The 21,600-nt window shown below is 45.0% G+C and overlaps 1 protein-coding gene across 2 annotated transcripts in view; it reads left to right on the top strand.

Annotated features, from left to right (window-relative positions):
* The window catches only part of ass1 (argininosuccinate synthase 1), a 155,335-nt gene that overhangs the window by 66,554 nt on the left and 67,181 nt on the right, over positions 1 to 21,600 (top strand). For both annotated transcript variants that reach the window (XM_078550059.1, XM_078550058.1), the window contains exons 9-10: positions 16,226 to 16,316; positions 18,993 to 19,077. In XM_078550059.1, the coding sequence (XP_078406185.1) occupies positions 16,226 to 16,316; positions 18,993 to 19,077 (176 nt within the window). The remainder of the gene's footprint in view (positions 1 to 16,225; positions 16,317 to 18,992; positions 19,078 to 21,600) is intronic.

Here is a 21,600-nt window from a genome sequence, read left to right as displayed (position 1 = left end):
GACCCTCTGGCTGCCTCCAAAACTTTGTCCTAGGATCGGTCGGCCTGACTGCAGCCTGCACCTGCACAGCCTTCACCCACAGTGAAAATCTGTCCTTGCAGGTGCTTTCTCCGGAGGCTGGTGGACCAAACCAGGAATTTCCCGACTCCCACTAACTACCCGAAGGATGAAAATCCAGCCCTACATCACAGAAACAGGCCATTTGGCCCAAATGGCCTTTGCCGGTGTTCATGGTCCATACCAGCCTTCACGCACCTGTTTTCGTCAAGCCCTATCATCATGTACATTTACCTTTCTTCCTGATTTGCTTCTCTAGCTTCCCCTTAAATCAAGGGTGGGGAACTGGGGGGGTGCTGGATCTGCCCTGTTGCTCTTTTTTCATCCGGCCTGCAATGAGATTTCAAAATCCAGCCGCCCCGAGGCCTAGGCTCTGGGGAGAGAGTGAGGCCCGAGATCCAGGAGCAGGAGCGCAGGGCAGGGACGGGAAACTGCCAGCTGCCGGTTGGGTGGTAAGAGAGAGACAGAGTGGCAGAGAGAGAGAGAGAGACAGAGTGGCAGAGAGAGAGACAGAGTGGCAAAGAGAGAGAGAGAGAGACCGGGATCGAGAGAGACAGAGGCAGAGTGGGAGAGAGAGAGAGACATAGTACAAAGCAGAGAGAGGCAGAGTGGGAGAGAGAGAGGCAGAGTGGGAGAGAGAGAGAGGCAGAGTGGGAGAGAGAGAGAGGCAGAGTGGGAGAGAGAGAGAGGCAGAGTGGGGGAGAGGGAGAGGCAGAGTGGGGGAGAGGGAGAGGCAGAGTGGGGGAGAGGGAGAGGCAGAGTGGGGGAGAGGGAGAGGCAGAGTGGGGGAGAGGGAGAGGCAGAGTGGGGGAGAGGGAGAGGCAGAGTGGGGGAGAGGGAGAGGCAGAGTGGGGGAGAGGGAGAGGCAGAGTGGGGGAGAGGGAGAGGCAGAGTGGGGGAGAGGGAGAGGCAGAGTGGGGGAGAGGGAGAGGCAGAGTGGGGGAGAGGGAGAGGCAGAGTGGGGGAGAGGGAGAGGCAGAGTGGGGGAGAGGGAGAGGCAGAGTGGGGGAGAGGGAGAGGCAGAGTGGGGGAGAGGGAGAGGCAGAGTGGGGGAGAGGGAGAGGCAGAGTGGGGGAGAGGGAGAGGCAGAGTGGGGGAGAGGGAGAGGCAGAGTGGGGGAGAGGGAGAGGCAGAGTGGGGGAGAGGGAGAGGCAGAGTGGGGGAGAGGGAGAGGCAGAGTGGGGGAGAGGGAGAGGCAGAGTGGGGGAGAGGGAGAGGCAGAGTGGGGGAGAGGGAGAGGCAGAGTGGGGGAGAGGGAGAGGCAGAGTGGGGGAGAGGGAGAGGCAGAGTGGGGGAGAGGGAGAGGCAGAGTGGGGGAGAGGGAGAGGCAGAGTGGGGGAGAGGGAGAGGCAGAGTGGGGGAGAGGGAGAGGCAGAGTGGGGGAGAGGGAGAGGCAGAGTGGGGGAGAGGGAGAGGCAGAGTGGGGGAGAGGGAGAGGCAGAGGGAGAGAGAGTGGGAGAGAGACAAATAGACAGAGTGGGGGAGAGGGAGAGGCAGAGGGAGAGAGAGTGGGAGAGAGACAAATAGACAGAGTGGGGGAGAGGGAGAGGCAGAGGGAGAGAGAGTGGGAGAGAGACAAATAGACAGAGTGGGGGAGAGCGAGAGAGAGAGACAGAGTGGGGGAGAGCGAGAGAGAGAGACAGTGGGAGAGAGAGAGACAGAGTGGGGGAGAGCGAGAGAGAGAGACAGTGGGAGAGAGAGAGAGAGAGAGACAGTGGGAGAGAGTGGGGGAGAGAGTGGATAAAGAGAGAGAGTGTTGAAGTGAGGGAGAGAGAGATGGAGTGGGAGAGAGTGGGAGAGAGAGAGACAAAGTGAGAGAGAGAGAGACAGTTGGAGAGAGAGAGAGGTAGAGTGGGGGAGAGAGAGAGGAAGAGAGAGATGAGTGGGAGAGAGAGAGAGACAGATTGGGAGAGTGGGAGAGAGGGAGAGAGACACAGAGACACAGAGTGGGAAAGAGAGAGGGACACAAAGTGAGAGAGAGAAAGACAGAGGCAGAGTGGATGAGGAGAGAAAGTGACAGACTGAGAGAGTTATGGTCATAGAGTTATACCGGACAGAAACAGGTCCCTTGTTCCATTGTGTCTGTGCCGGCCATCAAATACCTATCTATTCTAATCCCATTTTCGAGAACTTGACCCGTAGCCCTGTACGCTATGGCATTTCAAGTGCTCATCTAAATACTTCTTAAACGTTATGAGGGTTTCTGCTTCTACCACCCCCTCTGGCAATGTGTTCCAGATTCCAACCACCCTCTGCATGAAAAAGTTTTTCCTCAAACCCCCTCTAAACCTCCTGCCCCTTACTTTAAATCTATGCCCCTGGTTATTGGCACCTCCGCTAAGAGGAAAAGTTTCTTCCTATCTACCCTATCTATGCCCCTCAATTTTGTATATACCTCTATCAGGTCTCCCCTCAGCCTTCTCTGCTCTAAGGAAAGCAACCATAGCCTATCCAGTCTCTGTTCATAGTTGAAACGCTCCAGCCCAGGCCACATCCTGGTGAACCTCCTCTGCACCCTCTCCAGTGCAATCACATCCTTCCTATAGTGTGGCGACCGGAACTAAATGCAGTACTCCAGCTGTGGCCTAACTAGCGTTTTATACAGCTCCAACATAACCTCCCTGCTCTTATATTCTATGCCTCAGCTAATAAAGGTAAGTATCCTATATGCCTCCTTAACCACCTTATCTATCTGTGCTGCTGCCTTCAGGGATCTATGGACATGTACACCAAGGTCCCTCTGATCCTCTGTACTTCCTAGGGCCCTACCATTCATTGTGTATTCCCTTGCTGTGTTAGTCTTCCAAAAATGCATCACCTCTCACTTCTCAAGATTAAATTCCATTTGCCACTGCTCTGCCCATCTTACCAGTCCATCTATATCGTCCTGTAATCTAAGGCTTTCCTACTCACTATTTACCACACTGCCAATTTTCGTGTCATCTGCGAACTTACTGATCATACCTCCTATATTCACGTCTAAATCATTAACGTACACTACAAACAGCAAGGATCCCAACACTGATCCCTGCGGTACACCCATCACAGGCTTCCATTCGCAAAAACAACCTTCGACCATCACCCTCTGCCTCCTGCCACTAAGCCATTTTTGGATACAATTTGCCAAATTTCCCTGTACCCCCATGGGCTCTTACCTTCTTGACCATTCTCCCATGCGGGACCTTGCCAAAAGCCTCACTGAAGTCCATGTGGACAACATCAACTGCACCACCCTCGCCTCCTCGAAAAATTCAATTAAATTTATTAGAGAGTGAAAAGCCAGTTGCGAGTAGCAACATCATCAGTGCCAGCAGACGTAACAAAGCTCATTAAGGAAAAGAAAGCTCAATCATCACATTAAGGCAGTGGGTGAATTGAACATTTCTGTATTCTCTCGAAAAAAAATAAATTGTTGGTTTTTATGCGTGTGTGTGGCCTGTGACTGATTTTGTCTGTGTGAGTGGCCCTTGATAAGAAAAATGTTCCCACCCCTGCCTTAAATGGATCTTTGCCAATCATGTAATCTGCTCCTTGTGGTAGTTTGGTGCCACATTTTTAGTACTCCTTGGGTAAAATTTACATATGCAAATGTGTATCCAACCTGCTGCGCAGGTGCCAGCTACCATTATTACAGCGGTGAGTGTTGGGACATCTAAGTGCTCTGCCATGGGGAGGTGGAACAGTTAATTAACATATTTAAATCTGGCTCCAATAGTGCAACTGGGAACCTGATTTGAAATTTACTACTGTTGCACAGGTTTCAAGAGATTGGGAAATTCTGCAGTGAAATTGAGGAACTGCTGGCTCCCCACATCAAAAAGATGTTTCAGCACACCTTGTGTGTCAGGAGGAGCAGGAATGCTCCCCTGGGTCCCTCAAAAGAAGCCTTCAGATTCCCCCAGCTCTGATCACCTGAAGGAAGTGGGGTCTAGACTCAGAAATGCATGAATAGTGTATGCCTGAAGCTAGAGGGCTGGGGATCGAAAGAAATCAATCCTCTGGCTTCATCAGTATATTTGACACAAGCTGCCACTACTGACCATGGCATCACAGATTACTTGCCCAAGCAAAGACTTCAATTTCCAGCCACTCCCTGATAACTTCTGAGACAGAGTGTTGAAGTGGGCCACAGGGCTGGGCAGAGGATGAACACAGCTCCACAAGAAAATCTTCTCTTTAATTTGAAGTTTTTTGCAAACTAGCTTCAATTGGTAGTTGCCAGGAACACTGAAGGGGTGAGCACTGACTCCTACCTTGCTAACTGACAAGTTCTGAAAAGAGTCCTCAACACGGTTGAGACCCTCTTTTCCATCTTCATGGGGATGCCTAAAAATAGGTCCCACATATTTAGTAATGTGAGCAGTGCCTGTGCAGTTTGGGAATAGCCCATCCTATTGTTAAATCAGTATGCTTTATGCCTGAAAAGCAGATGCAATGCAGAGAATTTTTACCCAAATATAAAAACAAGCTTGGAATGGGAAATTGATAAACAGTAACTGATTCAGTATCTTGTGCAGTAGTTCAATGCTAATTAATCCTGGTGTGAGATCAATAGATAATCTAAATTTATGATACCAAAAATAACTGTAAAATTTAAACAATTTTTCATAGCATACCCTACATATATAATTACTTTTTTTTTAACCTTTCTGTAACTCCTGGTCTAATTAAGCTACTTGCTTCTATGTGATAGCAACATGTTGGTAATTACAAATTGCAGCAAATCATGTCCTGGAAATCGTTCAAAAGATTCTTTTTTTTAAAAAAGTTTTTGTGCTGGCTTGGATTTTTTTCGATTAGAAGTAATTCACTAATACATTTGGAAGAGTTCTAATTAATGCATGTCCTACAGGTGCAAATTAGCTTAATTATGCTCCTGTTTAATGGAAGAAACTCTTACCACACTTGTCTACTTTGCTTTGAGGTCTAGTGATTTTTGTAAAACTTACTGGGGTAAAGGAGTGAAATTAAATTGTTTATACTTTTATCAGCTGAGTTGTAATTCATCCTAAAAATCAGAGTTTGAAATACAAACTTCTTTGGTCAGGCTTATTTACTTTGCAATGGGACTTTAGGCATACCCAGAAGGCTTGGTGGTGGGGGTGTTGGAGGGGGGAACTGTTCTGAATGTGTGCAGTGGCGCAACAAGAACATTTGGCTACAGAGAATTGAAAGCAGATGGTATAACCATTTTCTGCTTTTGTGAGGCCGATTGAAGGGCAATGAGGCAGCTAATGCAGAAAAAGATAGAAATTTACTTGCTTTAACTTCATGCAGCACCCTGAAAGACTTCATTCAGGCCAAGCTCAACAATATCAGGCGATTGAATAAATGTTATCAGCATCGATAGCTCTACATGATGGTTTAGTTCACGGCCCATTTGCCTCCAATTTCTTCTCTTCACCCCTTTCTGGGTAGACTTTCTTCAGATTCTCTGAGGCTGACATTGCAGTCTGGCCTCCTACAGCGAGGGCTAAATGGAACGCAGTGATACAGTGTACAAAACGATTTGTTTTTTTTTGAACTAGAGCAAGCAGAACACCAAACAATCAAGGAGAGCTGATCGAGCGGTGGTATATTTTCATTTAAGAAGTAGTTGAGGTCAGATTCAAATTGGAGACAATCTGAATTTTTCTTTCAATGTTTGGTAAAGAGGAAAAAATAATTTAAGTAAACTTTCTAAATGCAGGAAGAGACTGGTTATTGTGTTTAAATAAAATATTAAGTAAGCCTAATATGTTTCAATTCAATATGTTCACGTCAGTTCTCTTTAATTTGTTTTTCTTGGCATAGTACGCAGTAGCGTTAACCCTATAGATACTAGTGAAGGTCACTGATGGTAATTGTGTGACATTCATAAAATGACAGGGGTTGGAACATTAAACTCATCCAATGAATTGATTAAGCAAATTATTTTCCTCTGTAGGCTTTATTACCATTCTGTGTTTTTTTTTAATTGTTGCGTAGTAATTCTCTTAATTTGGGAAACAATGAAATTTTTGATGGAAATCACAACAAGGTATAACGGATCCCAATAAACTTGCAGAAATTCGAGCTCTTTAACAAGATATAATTCACCTGCTTAATCCCTTACTCTTTATGCTGTCACATTAACTTATTATGCAGCATTTGCTAAAACTGCTTTTCTCCCTTCTATACCTTCCTCACTGCCTTACACCAACACATCAGAAAAACAAATGATGGCCCTAAGTTGCTAAACTGAACGTGCATGCTGCAGTTTTTTTAACTGTGCAACTTACTGCAAGTAGCATAGTGTTATAAATGTCAACTGTTGGGAAAGTGAGCATCTCAGAAGGAAAAAAGCTAGTTATAGTAACAAATTGCACAGTGGAACTAAACCTGCAGGTTTAACGTACCAGCGTGGCATTTCAGCTGAAAGGTATTTTTCAGGGCATAATTTGGGACCTTTTTTGATTTATTTGGTATTATGTGGTGGAATTTAATGCCTCCTTCCCAGAGTCAAGTTTGGAGGTATCAAGAGCCTTGTAATTGGGCAGGATTGTGCGGGGTGGAGACCCTGTCACCTTCCCAACTCCCCTTGATCAAGCTCCGGGTCGGAAGGGTGGAGGGTGACCTTCCCACCCGGAGGCCAATTGAGACCCGTAAGAAATCGCTTAAGGGCCTTATTCTACTGCTGCTGGAATTCTACCAGCAGCAGGTGGGGAACTCACCATGTGGGATAATCATGTCGGGTTTGCTTGCAGCCTGGTGGGGAGGGGGTAGTGTCCTTTGTTCGCAGGCACTCCGTGCCCAATTGAGAGACTTGGCATTGGGGGAGCTGGGGTATGGGATCCCCCCACCCCCCCAACCTCATCCTTGCTTTTGACCCCCCTCGCCAATGCCCCCCTACATGGATCCCCCAATCCCTCCCCATTTACCTCTCTCCCATGGCTGCAGATTTGATCTGTGCTGAAAACCAGAGCGCTGTGTCAGCTATGGGCACTGCTCCTGGCGGCACTGCTGGTACTGCAGAGCTGCTGGCTTCTGATTGGCTGGCAACTCTTGGTGGGGGCGGGGCGGGTGGATTTCCACCCTGCATCAGGCTTGATTCCATGGAGACCCACGCTGTTCATTTAAGTGCCAGATTGGAACTAAATTCCTTTAGAATTCCTTTGCACAGCATCCGCAGTATGCCTTTATCCAAATATGGCTGTGGTGGGTTTGGCACTGGCCAGGCCAGTGGACATAACCCCTGCTACAACTATTAAATTCTGCTCATGGTCTCTGGGAACAGTAAGAAATTTGCTTGGTTCCTGTTTTAACACATTCAGGAATGAAGTGGCAAAGCTGTGGTTGGCACCAATGATTCTACATATCCAGGCATTTATTGTCATGAATTGGAGGCCTCTTATTACAATGAGGGGAGGAAAAATCTGCACCTGATGTACCATAGCTACTTTTATACATCTGTTAATAACCAGTCCAGAGGTATAATGACATGAACCTCTAAATTGGTCGCTAACTTCCCTCAATTGTCTCGTTATGCTCCAGAAAAGCCTGCAGAAGGAAAAAAGAATACTAATTATTATCTCCAGAAGTGTTTCTACTTTTCTGTATCATATTACACACAGTTTCCTAACCAAGCCTGTCAGTGCTTTACTTGCTATCAGGAGAGAGAACAGAGCAGATCAGAGTGTTACATGTTCAAGGTTATTTCCTTTTCTTGAGGCCTAGGAGAGTGAGCACTTTGTCTCTGTTCTGCACTTTCTTTTGTTGTATGGCTATTGCCAAGGACTTGCTTGTGGAGAGTTGTAGGCATAAACCAATATTCCACCACTCTTTAATTTTTTACTGCTTTCTTAAAAGAAGGGTTTCAACTTGTTTTTGTGACAGACTGCCATTTAATGCTGTTATTTAGAGGATGTCTCACAATGGAAACCTTTTTATAAGTAGAATATTAGCAAAGGATTATGATTAATGCCCATTCAAAATGAAACAGTCCAATTTGTAAGTGCCAAGGACGTAGTTGGGGTGCTTGCTTGCAAAGGTTTCTGAGCCTAACAATACAATGGAATTGAACTAACACGCAAGACATCAACCCCTTCAAACAAGAACCCCCTCCCTGTAATGTCATCAATTCAGTGTTTACTATTGAAACACCCAAGGTTGGCATCAAACAAAAAGAAATTTAAGCTGAATTCTTCATGGCAATTTGGTTTTCAAAGCAGTACATGTCACTCTGATTTAAAATTTCAGATTGCATCTTACTTGCTGCAATGCTAGATTCTGTTAAAGTGTATCTGGGAGCATGGATTAATTACAAGATTTGGGCAGGATTTTTTAGTCCCTCTGGGGGCAGGAACAGAGGTGGGTGGGGGAAGAATATACCAGCGCCAGTCAGCGTGCCAGTCTCCCATTGCCATTCCTGGTATGTTTCACCAGGGAGGTGGGAGGGTGACCCCCAAGAACCCACCTGGTCCAGTAATAATGGTAATGACCATTGTTAAAGAGCCCGTTGAGAGTTCATTGAGGGTCACGTTCAGATTTTAGCTGGGCGGATGGGCTGCATGCAGTGTCAGGGGCTGACCAGGAGCATGGAGGTGGATACACAGGAGGGAGCCAATCACGGCTGCCCCAACAAATTAGGCAGGCCCCATGAAAGGGAGAATGGCTCAGAGGAGGAATTGACCATTGGCACATGACTGCTATCGGGCTTCCGGAAGATGCAGGGAGAGTAGTCAGTAAGCATGAAGGCAGAGCAGGGCATCGTCACCTTACTGGCATTGAGGGGGCAAAAGAAGAGGGGGCAAGTCTAGAATAAACAATTTGGAGATCACCTGAGCAAAAGGGAGGCAGCAGCTGGCTCTCAGATTTCAGGTTCAGTGGCGATGAGGAACAACATCCTCTGCAGGAAGGGCAGAGGGGCAGAAAGGGCAAGGAGACCATGCTGTCAGCATAGGATCTACTGCTGAAGATGGAGCAACCTTGAGACAATGGAGAACCAGTGCCAGAGGAGATTGCAACCTTCCAGGAAGACGGTCACAAAGGTTTGTACCCTTGTCGTGAAAGATCTGACACCTCGCAGCACATCTCGCCATGCTCTGCCAGTAACTGTCAAAGTCACTGTAGCCTTGAGCTTCTTCAAGTCTGGCTCCTTCCAAGGATCAGCTGTGGATCTTCCTGGCGTCTTGCAAGCTGCAGCACACCATTGCATCTCTCAGGTTATCGATGTCCCCCTTGTGATGGTGCCTCACAGGCAGGGAGGGCAGTGAGTTTTTCCTCCATCGCTGGATCCCCCTACATGGAGGACATCATTGAATTCGCCTATGTGGCCATCAAGCCAGCCAGTGAGATTCATTAACAGGAAGGACTTCCAATCCCTCAATGGTCAACTGTTCCGCAAGCACAAAATGAAATTCCTGCACATGTGCGCTCGCTTTTCTGGCAGCTGCCATGATTCTGCCGGAATCCAGCAGTCCAGGCTGCTGCAGCTCTTCATCCAACCCCCCAAACCATGAATTCTAGGGAACGAGTGTTAGGGTTAACCTTGTGTTACTCCTTGAAGAGATGGCTACTCAGCCCTCTACGAGAACCTGACACAGAATAGCTACAACCGCAGCTACCAGTTCACTAGGATAACCGCTGAGCAGATCATCGGACTTCTGAAGATGCAGTTCCAGTGCCTGGACTGGTCATGTGGCGCCCTGCAGTACATTCCTGCAAAGGTCTCTCGTGGTGGTTGTCTGCTGCGCTCTCCATAACATGGCCCTCCAGGGAGGTGAGGACCTTGAAGAGGGTGCGGCCTTGATGGAGACAGCTCATCGTAGGATGAACAGGCCATGAAAGAAAAGAAAGATGAGGATAAGGAGGAAGAAAATGCAGAGCACAGAGGTGCCCCGGTGGCACAAGGACGAGGCCGGGGCCGGTGCAGGTCTTCAGGCTCTCATCAGAAAGCCATTTATGTCAGGAATCATCTGATTCATGCTCGTTTCAGATGAGCTCCTCTGACCCAGGAGGAAAGGCATGGTATTGAATTCAATTGAAGCTGCCTATGAGAATGCTTCCATTGAAAACGTAGCCTGCAACAGCTCCACTCTTACCACCAATGAAGGTGAGACAATATAACATAAAGGGAGAGCCTCTAAAGGAGGTGCAGGAACAGAGGGACCTCAGTGTATACATACATAGGTCATTGAAGAAGGCAAGGGCATGTTGAGAGAACAGTTAATAAGGCATATAGTATCTTAGGCTTTATTAATAGGAGCATTGAGTGTGAGAGTAAGGAGGTCACATTGAATTTGTATAAGACACTAGTTAGGTCTCATCTGTAGTACTGTGTCCAGTTCTGGGCGCCATACTTAAGGAAGGATGTGAAGGCATTGGAGAGAGTACAGAGGAGATTCACAAGAATGATTCCAGGGATAAAGAACTGTAGCTATGAGGATAGATTGGAGAGGTTGAGACTCTTTTCCTTGGAAAAAACAAGGCTGAGAGGAGACTCAACAGAGGTATTCAAGATCCTGAGGGGTATGGACTGGGTAAATAGTGAGAAACTGTTCCCACTCAAGAGAACTGGAGGGCACAGATTCAAAATAATTGGCAAAAGGAGTAAATGGGATATGAGGAAATATTTTTTCACCCAGAGGATGGTTGGAGTCTGGAACAAACTTCCTGAAAGGGTGGTGGAGGCAGGTTCGATCAAGGTATTCAAAAGAGAATTGCATTGCTACCTGAAAAGAAATAATGTGCAAGGTTACGGGGATAAGGCAGGAGAGTGGGACTAGGTGGGATGCTCTTTCAGAAAGTCAGTGCAGGCACGGGCCAAATGGCTTCCTTCTGTACTGTAAAGATACTGTGATACTGTGATGCACATCTGCTGAGAGGTTTCATTGCCACAGCTTACAGACCCTTGCTCTCCTTCAAGACCCCATCCCTCTTTTCCTGTACCACCATTAACAAAAGGAGGCTCACACGTCTGGTTTCATGTCTCAATAGTGATCGACATCCCAGTGATCCATTCAGTGCTCTCACCGAAGCAGAAGCCTCTATTCTCAGCCACTTCCAAGGAGGCCTCCCTTTGTGGCCTCAGAGGAGGTAGAGGCAGCTGCTAACTTGTCCCGCCTGTGGCTGAAATGTACATGGCAATCATCCTCATCGTGGAGGTTGCAGTGAGGGCACCTCCAGAGGCTGCTGCACCACTGTCAATGCAGGGGCAGACTTTGTCACTGGGCCCTGCTGCACAAATGCTCCCTCAGTCAGAGGGGCCAAGGAGACTGCTAATGATAATTGCTTTCTGTGAGGATGACTGCCTCAGCCCTTGGATGGCACTGCAGATGTCTGGAGAGGACCACTGACTGGGCCACAAATGGCATACCTTCTAAACATCTTTGTGCCATCAATGCCGCAGAGGAGTCAAGATGACTTGAGTGGCATGCATGCTGTGAACGTCAGTGCACAGTTCCTGTGTGCACTCCAAGCACTGCTGCATATGTCTCTCCATGAGGCGGCTGGCCACTCTGTCAGTAGAAGAGCTCATGCGCTCAAAGCCCTGAGCCATGGTGGTGCACATGACCTGGTACTGCCTCAGGGAATTCCAACATGTGGGAGCACATCTGTTACTGCTGGTCTAAGTAGAGCCTCTTGTGGCTCCTGAGACCCTGCATCTTTGCCCATCTCAGCAGGGCTCTGGCAGCCCTCCATCCTCCAAGTGAGGCTGCCCACAGCTGCCTCTGTCTCTGTCACCTCCTTCTGCACACTCATGACATGTTCATCACCCTGTGCCGCTCTAACTAATCACGTGCAAGGACCATCAAAGTGACAGTAACTGCGCTAGTGGAGGCTGCACTGGCGAGGAGACGGTGGTGTAGTGGTAATGTCACTTCATGAGTAGCTAATGCTCTGGGCATATGGGTTCAAATCCCACCATGGCAGCTGGTGGAATTTAAATTCAATTAATAAATCTGGAATTATAAAGCTAGTCTCAATGATGATGACCATGAAACTATCATCGATTGTTGTAAAAATCCATCTGGTTCACTGATGCCCCTTTAGGGAAAGAAATTTCCCAGTCTGGCCTACATGTGACTTCAGATCCACAGTAATGTGGTTGACTAACTGCCCTCTGAAATGGCCTAGCAAACCAGTCAGTTCAAGAGCAATTAGGGATGGGCAATAAATGCTGGTCTTGCTAGCAATGTCCACATCCCATGAAAGAGTAAACTTGTTGGGTGTGACGGTGCTAGGTCTGAGCTCTGTTCTGGTATGCTTGGCCCGGTGATGTCAGTAACTGTGGGCGAGGCAAGAAGAGATCATGAGAATTAACCTTGGAGAGCAAAAGCCTCTAAAGTGTTGAGGTTTCCTAATAAACCTCAGTCGTCATGCTGGAGTGCAGTGAATGTCCTTAAGGTATGCATTGCAGTATCTAATCACCACCTCCACTATGGATGCTCACCTTGCCTTCCCTGACTTGCTCTTCGTCAGCAACCCTGGTGATCTCCATGGCTTCGTCTTCCATTGTGGTGATGGCATGTAGGTAGGGAACTCCTTCTACTGTCTTTGCTCTCTCGCAGGCCTCCTGCAAGGACAAAAAAAGAAAGAGACCAGGCATTCCTGGCTTTTGTAGCCAATGCTGGTGGCTCATATATAGAAGCTGCATGTACCAGTGCTGGCTGGTCCTCAGCAGCACTAGGGCTCTGAGCCTCGCTGAGGAGTCGGTAAGTACCCTGGGCATGCATTCCTGCCATGTCTAGGAGTAACCTACGCCCTCAGGCTCCTCAGCTGGTGCATCTGCTGGAAGTTGAATACCCAGAAGCTTGTCCTGAAGGTGGCAGCCACAGTGGGTTTAAATCGGGCCTGCTCCTGCTGCTGACAATTGGATGTCCAACTTACCAGCTAGCCAATTGATTAGTCCACCCCATGAAAATTGGGAGCTTTGGCTGCTTCCCCACCCCAAGAGCTGTTCCAAAGTCTTGATTCCTGCCCTCGGAAGGAGAATCTTGTCCACGATTTTGATTGACTAGGTGTAGGAATATCTGATCCTCAGCTACATTGTAAAATGTAATGCATGAATTACACTTTGATTTGTGTTTAAATGCCCCTTAAATATTGGAGAGCAATTGGGACACTGCTCTATCTTTCTGGAATTTTTTGAAATAAATTACAAGTAAGAGGGGCAGCTTGTCTGGATGATTTTGCAGACTAGATTTTACCGTACAATACACTATTGATTTGTTAAACATTATTATGAAACCAAGCTGAACATCAAATTGTCAATTGATGTAAAGGACAGGATTTTACAGAGGTAAATGGGTTCAAAAATACATGCCACTGACTGGTGTGCCAGTTTGCTGGCACAATCCAACCATGGGCCATTTTGCCAAAGGCAGGATTGGAGTGGGCAGGGTTAGTGTTAAAGGCCTTTTAGGGCCTATTTTCAGAGACCAACTAGAATCAATACAATGTAAACATTTAACAAACTGAGATTTGTTGAGGAAAGTTGCTTTATTTGTCAATCTATTTTGAATACTTCAGTCATTTTGTTCTTATAAATATGAACCTTTTATCTACTTTGAAGCAATTTTTGGCTATAAACAAATTCCCAAAATGCTCATTATCTCCCCTTATTGTGTTGCTTTGTTTGTCCCCCATTCATTTCATTAACACTGTTGCTAATGAAAAGACATTAGTGTTTGCTGCAAGTGTTTGACACAATTTATAATGGGGATTCCTCCCTTATAGCCAAGCTATTAAAGTTTCTTTTTTTAAAAAGATGGTCCATCCCCCATGCTGTGATTGATGTTGGTACCTTAAATAAGGCATTCTATCCTTTGACACAGAATCATTCTCTAAATGGCTTCATCTTTAACTGTCCTATCACAGTCACACAAAGTGCCCATTTTTTTTTAATAAAGTGTGGTGGTCAGACATCTGCCAAGGTCATAGATCTGCATTGGCTTTCATTCAATACCAAATCAACTCAAATTTTATATCAACTGCAGGCTTTGCTTCTTGCTTGACTTGTTCCTCTAAGACTACTCTGACTCCAGCTGAGAGCATGTCAAAGGATGAGATGAAATCAACTTGAGGGGAATTAAAGGCGTGATTTTTTTAGCCTTTAATAATGGCACAAGGGTACCAGTTTTAAAGAAACAATTTATTTTTAGGATTTAAAGCCTATATATTCAGGGACATATTTCCAGCTTGAAGCAGGCTTTTTTTATTTTTGTACTATCAGCACAATTACAGGGAAGGAAAAGTTCTCCGAACAAATAATTTATATCGTTGATGATTAAAGTTTTTCAAAAATAATCATTTAATCGCTCTTTAAAAAGAGAAAATGCCAGGAATTGCATTTTTGTTTGACACCAATGGTACTAATCGCTAGGGGTGCTACAGTATAGTTTTTGAGTTGCAGTAACCCCAAAATTACTGCAACCATTATTTCCCTCCTACATTTAAAGAATCATGCTTGTGCTTTAATTTAAAAAGAACTGAAACCAATGAAGCAAAATTTGTAGCTTAGCTCAGTTTCATCAGTACGTGGATGCCCTTATTAGACCATTGCCTTCTATAGTTCATATCTGTTCCTGTTGACAATTTGTCGTTGAACTCAAAAGGCCAGAGTACACAGTTGGGACATTTTAATTTTGTTCTCTGTTTTCAGAGCTACAGTATCTTAAAAATGGGTAGCCCAAGAATACAGAGAATTTTTTCATCCTAATTTACTTTACGCCCGGAAGGGGTTATTGCTTTGCAGCCATTGTGGATCTCGCAACCACTTTCGTGTTTACTTAAACTTTCTCTTCTGAAAAAATAGCATTTGTTACTAGGTCCCAAGTATCAGTAATTGATTCAACCATTAAATGAAACATAATGTGCTTCCCCACCCTCTTCCAATTTTGGCGGTTGTTTGTAAGGTGCATAATTATTTCCTCCAAGCTTCCCAAATCAGATTGTCTCAGTAAAAAGGCTAGGCTCAGATTTCAACAGCACTGTTTTCAAGCTCACTGCCAAAGAGGTGTAGAACAGTTTCTGCTGGGTGTTCTGATTTTCTCAATTTTTTTCCTTTCTCTTTTCTCTCATTTCTCCCTCTCATTCGTTCCCCCTTCCCTTCTCTTTCATTTGCCCTTCTCTCGCATATGTTCTTATTTTTTTCACATTCTGGCTTTTGCCTTTCTCCCTATGGGGAAGCTTGCTCATTCTTTCTCTACAACAAGAAAGTTGAGATTTTCACCTCTTTATATCTGCAGATGTGAACCTGCATCTCTCCATTCTAAGGCACCACGTGTAGGATACCGAGCAACATTAATAGAGCCTTACATTGCATGGAGAATTAGACTGAAAACAGCATGGAAACAAATATCTTACAAAAATGTTTTTCTTCTTTTTGTTTCATTGCTTTTGCCTGATTTTGAACACAACAGCACCACAAGTGATATGAAAGGCTGCTGAATGGTGTGTGTACAGTGGATGCTTCTTGTTGATAAACATGCATTGCCACAAGGTTCCAATAAGGTTTAACGTAAGTCACTGCTCAGGGCTCTGAGACCCATTGCCAAATGTGAAGTCAGCTAATTCAGCACATGAAACTGAGAGTGCAGCAAGTTCCAATTTTGAAATCCATTTTAAGCATTGCATGTTGAACGATTAGATCTGTGCTCAAATTTTCATGAAATATTTACTTGAGAACTAACAGGATTCATCCATTAAGTTGCAAAGCAAGTGAATTGGAAAAATTCAAAGTTTTTTTTCCACAAAACTGAGATTCATTCTTCCTGAGTTGTGGCCTGGGCACCTACTTTTCACCTCTTTTTTTAAGGACAAAATGTATTACTGCAAAAGGCAGGGGTGAGGTGCAGGTGGCGGGTGGTAGATTATATTTAAGTAAGGAATTCATCATGATTTTCATTTGAAATCAGCCCTCATCAAGTTTTGAGACCTCCATATTGAGGAGTGGACATCTTTTGCTTATGTTATGCAAGTACCTATCATTGAATAAACCAAACAGGTTCATGTTGTCTTCTATAAAGGAAGAAAGTGGAAAAATGAACAGAGAAGGAGACAATTGCTCTTCCTTCCTCAGGATTGCTCAGGCAGCACATAATGTCATGCTACAGAACAGTATTTTTAGAGGCCTGACAATAAATATAAATATGCTTCGCAATCAGAAATTGAAATTGAAATTTTTGTTTCTTCAATAACCCAACAGAATCACGCACCAGATGGTATGTTTATGATGACAGTTGACCCAGTGAAGTCTCCAAGCATTCCCGACGAATTGGAGATTGAGTTCAAAAATGGTAAGTTCTTTTTTCATTTTGGGATGAGGACGGATAATGGAGGAAGAGATTATTGTAACCAAGAAGCAGTTGGACCATAATAAATTCTGAATTGCAAGATCCAAATAGCTTTGTATCTTTTTCACTGAAGAATCAACTAACATAATAGCCTGGGTATTTGCCTGCTGGGAATGCCAATTAGAACTTCGAGCATGCATTGCCTATGATTTTCTGTCCATTAAAATTAATAACAACAAGTGCAATTTGCATTTATATAGCATATAGTGTTGTGCCCAGAATAGGACACAGTACTCCAGCTGGGGTCTAACCAATGATTTATGAAGGTTTGGAATAACTTCCTTGCTTTTGTACTTTGTGCCTCTATTTATAAAGTTAATGATCCCATGTGCTTTCTCACCAACCTTATTAACTTGTGCTGCCGCCTCCAACATTTTGTATGTGTGAACCACTATTCCTCTCTGTTCTTCCACTCCTTTAAGATTGTGCCATTTAGTTTATATAACCTCTCTTCATTCTTCCTTCCAAAATGTTTCAATTCACTCTTTTCTCTGTATTAAATATCGTCTACCATATCTCTGTCTATTTCACTAGCCCATGTCTTCCTGAAGTCTGCTATTATCCTTCTCATTGTTCACTGTATATCTAGTTTTGTGTCATCTGCAGACCCTATATAAGCAAGTCTAGGTCACTAATATATATTTAAAAAGGACAGTGGTCCTAATATTGATCCCTGGGGGACATCATTGTACACTTCCCTGTAATCTGTAAAACAACTATTCACCATTACTCTCTGCTTTCTGTCTCTTGGTCACTTTCATATTCATGCTGGGCTACAGTTTTGTTAAACAATCTTTTATGTGCCTCTTAATCAAATGCTTTTTAAAGTCCACATACAGCATTTGCAGGATTTTCCCTGGGGGCTTTGGAACCCCAAATGGGAATCAGAAGCCACTGTAACCTGGCTGTGATTTTCCCCAGATTGGCTAATTAATGGCCAGAGGGTGGGCTTGCTACCCATTTAGGACAGTGAGTGGGCTCTTGAAGCTGGATTGCCAATAGGAGGCCCTCCAGCACTGAAGAAACAGCAGGCTGCCTTTTAGACAACTTCACAATAAAAAAATGCCCCTAGCAGCATTCAGGGAGCTCTAGCTTTGGTTGTCCTTCCTTTCCTCCTCATAGGAATCTGTTTAGTCTATGCCTGAACTATCTTCTTGAAGCAAGCTTGAGGATTCAGGCTCCAACACTTGAGTCCTCATCATTGCTGCATGTCCTGGCCCTTGCAAATGTTGAGCTCCTTGTCATTGTTCCAATACTTTCAACAGACTTGAGAACCCTCAGCTCTAATGCTTATTGAGCTCCTCGTAACTGCTCTGGACCCTGGCTTTGATGCTGTTATATGGGTTCAAGAACCCCAGCCCTGACGATTTTGCATGGCTGGAAGACCCAGGCGCAGATGCTCTCACACAGGCTCTCTTGGGTTACAACATCCACTTTGTATGTGATGAAAATATCATTGACACAGTGCATCTGGTATAAGTGATTGTATTGTCACTAAGCATATCTTTATAAGTAAAAACTATAATATTGACTCATTTTGAAATTTATACTTTTGGAATAGTTAAGTAAACATTCTGCTGCTGATGTGAAACAGAAATAGAAATACATCTTGAAAGCGCTGCATTATTAAGCTTTTCCTTTTAACACTGCTTTTTATTGTGTTTTTATTTCAGAAAAGCAATGCATTGCTTTTCTACAGCACTATTATGTTAACGTCTTTTGTGTCTGGGAATAGATGCCCCAAAATCTAATACATTTTAATGGCTGTAGTAGACTAAGCCCCCCTGCTATAACTATTCATCTTAGAGTTAATTTATTTGAAGTTTTAATCTAATTATTAACTATTTTCAGACTTAAGTAGCTTTTTGGACAACAGGATGACTATGTTGGTGCTCACGAGGCTGAGTGGAGGACAATACAACAGGCGCAAAAATTTGTCGGGGTTTAGTAATCATTAATGTGGAGCTTACATTTTATAGAGAAAAGGCTAAAAAGGCTATTTTACTCTGATTGGCAACTGATTGCTGTGCTATATGCTAATAAGGTAGACAGATGGATGTGAAGGAGATTAGAGACTGGCTTTCTGCTTCTCCTCCTTCCACACCCCCAACTGCTTCCTGTTTCATTTATTGCTCATTTCGTGCAGCTAATAAGAAGGCCAATGACATCTCCTTTTTTGCCTGTTTTGGGCAATGATTAATTCATGGGGTTATTCCCCTTGATGGACTACTACAGACATTCACCTTTGTAGGGCAGGATAATGTGGAGCATGTGTGCATGCCGACCGTGCAATGTGCGCTCCCCTCCATTTATCAGCTTGAAAAAGCCCATTCTATTCGCTCATTTGTCCAGCCTGCATGAGGTACTGGTGGGACAGAAGGTGCTGTGGCATACACAATGCTGAAGTGTGAAATTTAATTAGTAAAGGGCTTGGCCATGATTTCACGGCCCAAAAGAAAGGAGTTTTTATGTCTCTTGAGCTTCCTCAGCCAAGGCCCACTGTGCTCTTAGTTACTGGGGTGTATTCATAGTTCATATATGTCAGCCCCATTTAATGCACCAGCCATGAAGTTAGAGATCCTTTGCCTTGAAATACTTTCCTTTTTTGCTCTGCTGCAGGTGTCCCTGTCAAGGTCACCAACCTGGGTGACAAGACCACTTACAGCTCGGCCCTTGAACTGTTCATGTACCTCAATGAAATCGGGTAAGACTATTACAAACTTTATTTCCCTCAACATATTTCTCTTCTCAGCAAAATTGGGTCCTTGTCTTTTGATGGGAACAGAAGAATCGATTCTCTTCATTTGAATTTTGATTTAGTGTAAAATTTCATTGTTACCTTGCTGCCTCCTTGCACTACTGTAAGTTCATTCCCATAAGATAATTGGTGAAATAAGTTTTAAGTTACAAAAATTAAGTTTGAAAATGCAGTTACAAAGTTTCCATCTCAATTACATCTTAAATAATGCATTTAAAATCAATAAAATATAACAATAATTTATGTGGTAAATATGATATTCCTGACAATGGCCCTTTTGATACAGTGAAAGGCGTGGAGCCACAAAGTGTAATGTTAACAGTCTGCAGGTACCTTCCTTGGAAAAATAGCTGATTGAGGGACTGGACACCAGGAAGGGAGTCTCCTGAGAGCCTCCCCATCCCTTGCTTCTGACCCTCACTGCCTCACTCTCCCCGCGACTTGACCCCTCGAAACACCACCACCCCCCTCCTCAACACGTTACTTATCCGTAGCCTTGGGTCCTCAGCAATCCTGGACTTTGACAGAGGGGTTTGGGGGGTGGGGGTGTCCTTCTGGCAACAGCCCACTGCTTCCTCAATGGTGCTGCTGAGGGTATGAGCTGCCGGCCTAGGCAGGACTTCCACTCCCAGGGTCTCGATTCCAGGGGAAGGCCTGCTGGTGGCCTTGCCACTGCCTGATTGGCATGTAGATCGGTGGGCCTTCCCAAAAAGAGCATGTCTATTGCTGGCTCTCTAGCCGGCAGGCAAGACCCCCAATGCCATACTAAGATTCTGCCCAGAGTTTCTAACTTCATTGCCGTATTATCCTCAATGATGGGAACCTAGCCAGAAAATTTTTCCCTGTATAGTGGCGTTACTGCTGAGTAGTGTTTCTGTTTTTCAAATGTTCCTATTTTTATTTAGTTTTAATGTCAACATTTATCATAACTGCCCAGTGGGGAAAAACGTCTTCATTGAAAAAGAAAATGCCCGTGCACCATTGACACTCAGACACAGGCCCTGAAAATCCACCCGATTTGCCAGCAACCTGCCATAACTGCAGTGGGAAGCCACAGTTGTTGAAAAATGTAATTGTAAAATGACAGGGACCTGGTTGTGCAAGATCTCTGCAGTTTGTCAGATTTTCTGGAAGGCACCTTTACTTGACAGCGCAACCACTAGGTGGCGGACTACTCGCACATGCGCAAATACATTGTCATCACCTGAAATGGCATTGTCAACGACGTCTCATGTAATAAAGATGGTGCTGCCCAATCATACACAGAAAAGTAAATAAACTCTGCATTGGCAAATTCAGTTCCACACATGCTTATTGCTTATTGTGTTAAATCAATCCAAAGTTCCCTGTAAGGGGTAGAATGTCCACCTGCCCTTTACAAGGGGGCTGTGGATAGGAGATTGCCAACACAATTAGTTCCCTCCTCTCTGACTTTTATATCATCCAGCATATTATTGGTGACTGATATGCCCAGTGAGTGGGAGAAAGTACATCCCACTGGTGAAAGGCAGACCCAAGTTAGTCAAGTTGCCTGAATCCTGAAGGGTAGTTCATCTTTGTTAATTCTCAAAAGTTATAGTCCTGGAGTGGATGGTGGGCAACTCACAAACTCTGACTGGGCCAGTGCTGAAGTGCCATGTTTGCAGTTATACCTAGATTTTGTCCTGCTGATTTCTGGGGTCACACTGATTTGATTAGATTGTTATGTTTTGATGTGTGTAGTAATCCTACCCAGCAGCAACAAGAATTTTAGGCGCCGCACCTCAGGGAAGATGCAAAGCCACGGTGCGGATACACCAAAATTATTCCACTGTTTAAAGGGTTAAACTATGAGGGCAGGTTGCATAATTGTGGTTTGTATTCCTTTGAATTTAGGATGTCATGGGATGATCAAATCCAGGGTTTCAAAATGACGAAGTGATTTTATAGGGCAGAATTTTGAAGTGCGGGCGCGTGGAAGTGTGCCTCTAATTGGCGCTCCTGTTGGGGGCGCGCCGCCATTTTACATGGACAGGCCAATTAAGACCTGCCCGGCGTGACGTCCACACGGAAGCTATGCGCCCCCTGTGCGGGTCGGGGGGCAGTTCCCTAAACCGAGAATGCGCTCTTTCTTGCGCATGCGCACAAAATAGTGCACTCATCTCCCTGAAGCTAAGTGCTGCCTCAGGAAGATCGGCTCTACATTTAAAAGTCTGAAAAATAGAAGAAAAAAAATCCCTGACATGTCCCCTCATGTGACCATGTTAACAGCCAGCCAGCTTGGAACGTGTGCTGAAATGCTCAGTGCTGCCGGGGTGGGGGCGGACGCAAACCTAACTGAGGGCGCGGGTGAGCTTCCTAAAGGCACACAGCTGCCCCAGGGAGCTGCAGACCTCCACAGAATAGAGAAAATGACAAAAATTGCTGCAAAAAGTGTCCATGAAGTGCAATCAAGCACATGAAAGCATTTCTATTAAAAAAAACAGCCCC

Source organism: Cetorhinus maximus, chromosome 10 (genome assembly GCF_964194155.1).
Source record: "Cetorhinus maximus chromosome 10, sCetMax3.hap1.1, whole genome shotgun sequence".
NCBI classification, from domain to species: Eukaryota; Metazoa; Chordata; class Chondrichthyes; order Lamniformes; family Cetorhinidae; genus Cetorhinus; species Cetorhinus maximus.
This window is presented reverse-complemented; position numbering and strand designations above follow the sequence as displayed.